Genomic DNA, 4,361 nt, shown 5'->3' on the forward strand with positions numbered 1-4,361 from the left:
GGGCTGTGAACCGTAAGGTCAGCAGTTCGAAACTACCAGCGGTTCCACGGGAGAAAGATGAGGCGTTCTGCTCCTGTAAAGATTAACAGCCTTGGAAACCCTGTGCAGGGTCGCTATGAGTCGGAACCGACGCCACGGCACATAACAACAACAATCAATCCCTGGTTGTTGTTAAGTGCCATTGAGTCGGTTCCAACCCATAGTGACCCTGTAGAGGGTTTCCAAGGAGTGGCTGGTGAGTTTGAACCACCAACCTGGCAGTTCAAACCAACTTTGCAGCCTAGTGCATTAACCCACAGAGCCACACCAGGACTCCAATCCCTGGTTAGGCACCCAGAATTCAATCCCTCCCTGGAGGGTGGTGGAATGGGAGCATCAGGGATACAGCGTGGTGGCGATGCTCTTGAGCTTAGCTGGCCCTTTGCCCTGCCCAGAACTGCATCCTGACTCCTAAGGGAGACTGCAGCGTTAGCTGTGCCTCTCAGTCCATCTCGCACCGTTCTTCGAGCCTCACACCCATCAGAAGCACTTGTGGACCCGCTGCACCTCACAGAGGATGAGCAGCGCTGAGGCACCCAGCCCTTCTACGGAGCTCTCCCAGCGGCACCCAGGGCCTGGTGCTAGGTCTGCCAGGTGGCCCTCCTGAGGCTGGGCAGGTGGAGGGCAGAACCATGTGTGCCTGTACCCCTGGCCCAGCATCACCTGCTTAGGAGCACCCCTCACTTTCCACTCCCACTAGAGCTTCCTGAGAACCCCCCAAAAACTTTGCTATGAGCTCTTGTCTTGAGGGTTATTTGGTGGAGTCTGGTCTGTGCTGTGGGGTCCCACCTACTCAGGGGAGATGCAGTTTGCTACAAATAGCTACCTGTGTTCTGGAGACCTCCCCCACCTCTGTATGGCCCAAAGAGGTCCAGCCTTGAGGGCCTCTGCTCTCCTCTCATCCAGCAACCCCGGCAGGAGGAGGGCCTGTGAGTCATTGCCCTGCCCCATTGCTGCATCTTCCTGAGAGCCTGAGGGGGTCAGCTCCTGCTCCCCATCCCCCAGCCCCCAAGGCCATTTCTCCCACTTTAACCATTTTTACTGAGACACTCCTCTAGGGACCCTGAGGCAGGCCGTTTGACTGAGCCCACCTTGGGACCACTTATGTGACACTACAGCGGGACTAGGCCGTTGCAGGCCCATTGAGTGTGCATCCAAACCCGCCCATTAACCTGGGAGTGGGGCCTAGAAGCTGAGGGAGAGGCCCAAGGTGATGGCAATGTAGTGTCATGGGCCCAGGAGGATCTACACAGGGGTGCTGAGAGGGACCCCACCTGCCATGGATGTGTGCACCTGGAAGGGCAGATGTGGTGGCCCCTGCCAGCCTTGGTGGAGATGCTGGTCCAGAGAGAAGACAGGGCTGGCAGGAGACCAGAGCTAAGTCCATATAAGCATCCACAAATAGTGTCCATCCCATCTCCCCATACCTGCTGCCTCCTGGTGGCTCCTGAGCTGTGCTTGATGCCCTCCTTGTGCCCAGGTGGTCTCTGGGTCTGCAGCCCCCCATCTATAAGGAGGGAACTCTCAGGGAGGTGCCTCCTAAAGAGAGGCCCCAGCACCCCAGAGGTACGGCTTCAGTCTTGTGTGTGGAAAGGGGAACATGCGCCTCAGGAGCCCAGCAGTGAGTGGATGAGAGGTCCCACCCTGTGAACCTCCAGGGCTGAGGGGATGAGGGATGCCCCCACAGAAAGCCTTCCTACCTGCTCGCTGTCCTGGAAGAGGACCGGTTGGTACTGGGGTGGAGGGGGTGCGAGCAGAATGTCAGTGAACACTGTACAGCCTTGCTCCACCCGCCGGCAGAACTGGGAACCCAGAAGGTCCTGCCCCCCACCTGAGGAAAAGGGGTATCCAGGAAAGTAAACAGGTGAGCTCCAAGAAGCATAAAATCAACACTTAAGCATCTTTTAGGAGACTGTTAACCATGAGCACCTCTCTGAAATCAAGGTTGGTGCCTGATGGGTGGCCGGGGCCCAGGGTTATAATTGCATTGCGAGATTGATCTGAGGTCATGCCAAGATGTCCCTAAACACACCCAGGACCCACTCTGCTGTAAACACTGTGAACCCTCCCGACAACCTCTATCCCGAGAGCCCCACTTCTAGCACCACTGTACCCCTCTATGTGGAGTTGCCAGAACCCTGGTCTCAGGATGCAGGGGCTGGCGCCCTGTTGCTGGGAGGCTGGGGTAAATGAATTGGGGGAGAGGGTACTGACTCTGGGTTGGCTTCAATGATACATTAGAAGGAGTCAGCCTCACCTGGGGACAGGACTGACCTAGGATTGTGGGGAGGGCAGGAGGAAGCAGGGCGGTCACATGGATCCAAGAAAGCTGGCTTGGTTTGGAGGGGAGGGGAGGAAGACGTCTGTGCCCTCTGGTTGCCCCTCAGTGGGGTGCTTCAAGAATATAAGGATGATGTCTGTCATGTGTGCATGGGATGGAGCCCTGGAATCTGAGGCATGAGACGCCCCTACTCCTGCCCCACTGAATCCTAGCTTCTTCAGGGGGTGATGGGGACATGGGAGAATGGGCCACAGAAGTCTGTTCAAATTGCAGGCAGGAGAATGATTTCTCTCGGAGGTATCTTAATTTCACCATTATGGCACGTTATACAAGGTAAAGTCTGTCCGTTTGCAAGGACATTCTTGAGCTAATGTCCCCTCTCCATTCGGTTTTGCCGTCCTCGCACTATTTGTGTCCTGGGCAATGACTGGGAACCATATTGCTGACGGTATAATTTCCATTTCTTAACGCACTGGCGGGTTCCACGTGACCTCAGCAGGAGCTAAGTTTGAATACCTCTTTTATTGACATCTCCTGGACAGGAATGACATCAGCTCTGTTTCCTAATAACCTAGAGATCAGCAGCCTCTGCCAAGGTGACCGCCCAGAGTGGGCCCAAGACCAGGGAGCGACAAGAATGCCTGGCTCATGTAACAGCAGTCACTTCAGACTTAACCCACAACACGCCTTTGGCAGGGGGCTGGAGGGTTGGGTACTGAGAAATACATTGAAAAGCACAGCAAGCATTTCTGGTGTGCAAATAAAAGCATGTGTGAGCCAGGACTTTAACAACCTGCAATATGCACATGATACAACCTTACTTACTGAAAGTGAAGAGGATTTAAAATATTTACTGATGAAGATCAAAGACCACAGCCTTCGGTATGGGTTGCACCTCAATGTAAAGAAAACAAAAATCCTTACCACGGGAGCAATAAATAACATCATGGTAAATGGAGAAAAGATCGAAGTTGTCAAAGACTTCATTTTGTTGGATCTACTATCAACTCTCAGGGAAGCAGCAGTCAAGAAATCAAATGATGTATCACATTAGGCAAATCTGCTGCACAAGTCCTCTTGAAAGTGTTGAGGAGCAAATACATCAGCTTGAGGACTAAGGTGTGCCTGACCCAAGCCATGGTATTTTCAATAACCTCATCTGCATGTGAAAGCTGGACAGTGAGTAAGGAAGACCGTAGAAGAATTGATGCCTTGGAGTTATGGTGTTGGAGGAGAATATCGAAGGTGCCATGGGCTGCCAACAGAGCTCCTTACAAGTCATAGAGCGCTTCAGAAGTGAGAATGGTGAGGCTTTGTCTCTTGTACTTTGGACATCCCGGAGAAGGACATCGTGTTTGGAAAAGTGGAGGGTAAGTGTAAAAGAGGAAGACCCCAACAAGATGAACTGGCACAGTGGTAGCGAGGGGCTCAAACAACAATTGTGAGGATGGCACAGGACTGGCAGCATTTCTGTTGTGCACACAGTTGCTATGAGTCGTAACTGACTGGGTGGCACCTAACAACAACGACCATGTCAATGATCTCCTTGTTCATAGCCCCAGGGTGTTCCTTGATTCCTCAGACGTCATCTGTCTTCCCATGTGTGTGTGTGCCTGTGTGTGTGTGTGTGTTCATGTGCTCTTTTTATACTCAGAAGGAATGAAGTTGAGGACCCATCCTTTTACTGCTACTGGTATAACTTTGTTAATAAAATTAAAGATCTCTAATTCCAAACAGGGTCAGATCTACAGATACCAAAACCAAACCCACCACTGTTGAGTTGATTCTGAACAGGAACTCCACACACGTTTTTGGAGAACACCATTCAATTCTTAACACCAGGGATGTTGTTGTTGTTGTTGTTGTCAGATGCCATCAAGTCGGAACCGACTCATAGCGACCCCATGCACAGCAGAACGAAACAATGTCCGATCCTGGGCCAACAGCACTACTGTTGCCACACTTGAGTCCATCGATGCTGCCACCTGGCCAATCCATCTCTTTGGGGGTCTTCCTCTTTTTCTCCGACCCTCCACCTTAC

The 4,361-nt window shown here is 52.4% G+C and overlaps 1 protein-coding gene across 1 annotated transcript in view; it reads right to left on the reverse strand.

Moving 5' to 3' along the window:
- The window catches only part of MORN1 (MORN repeat containing 1), a 112,384-nt gene that overhangs the window by 16,018 nt on the left and 92,005 nt on the right, over positions 1 to 4,361 (reverse strand). The window contains exons 12-13 of the mRNA XM_006871778.1: positions 1,740 to 1,870; positions 530 to 648 (exon numbers count right to left, since the gene is read on the reverse strand). Coding sequence (XP_006871840.1) covers positions 530 to 648; positions 1,740 to 1,870 — 250 coding nt within the window. The remainder of the gene's footprint in view (positions 1 to 529; positions 649 to 1,739; positions 1,871 to 4,361) is intronic.

Source organism: Chrysochloris asiatica, unplaced genomic scaffold (genome assembly GCF_000296735.1).
Source record: "Chrysochloris asiatica unplaced genomic scaffold, ChrAsi1.0 scaffold00173, whole genome shotgun sequence".
Classification (NCBI taxonomy): domain Eukaryota; kingdom Metazoa; phylum Chordata; class Mammalia; order Afrosoricida; family Chrysochloridae; genus Chrysochloris; species Chrysochloris asiatica.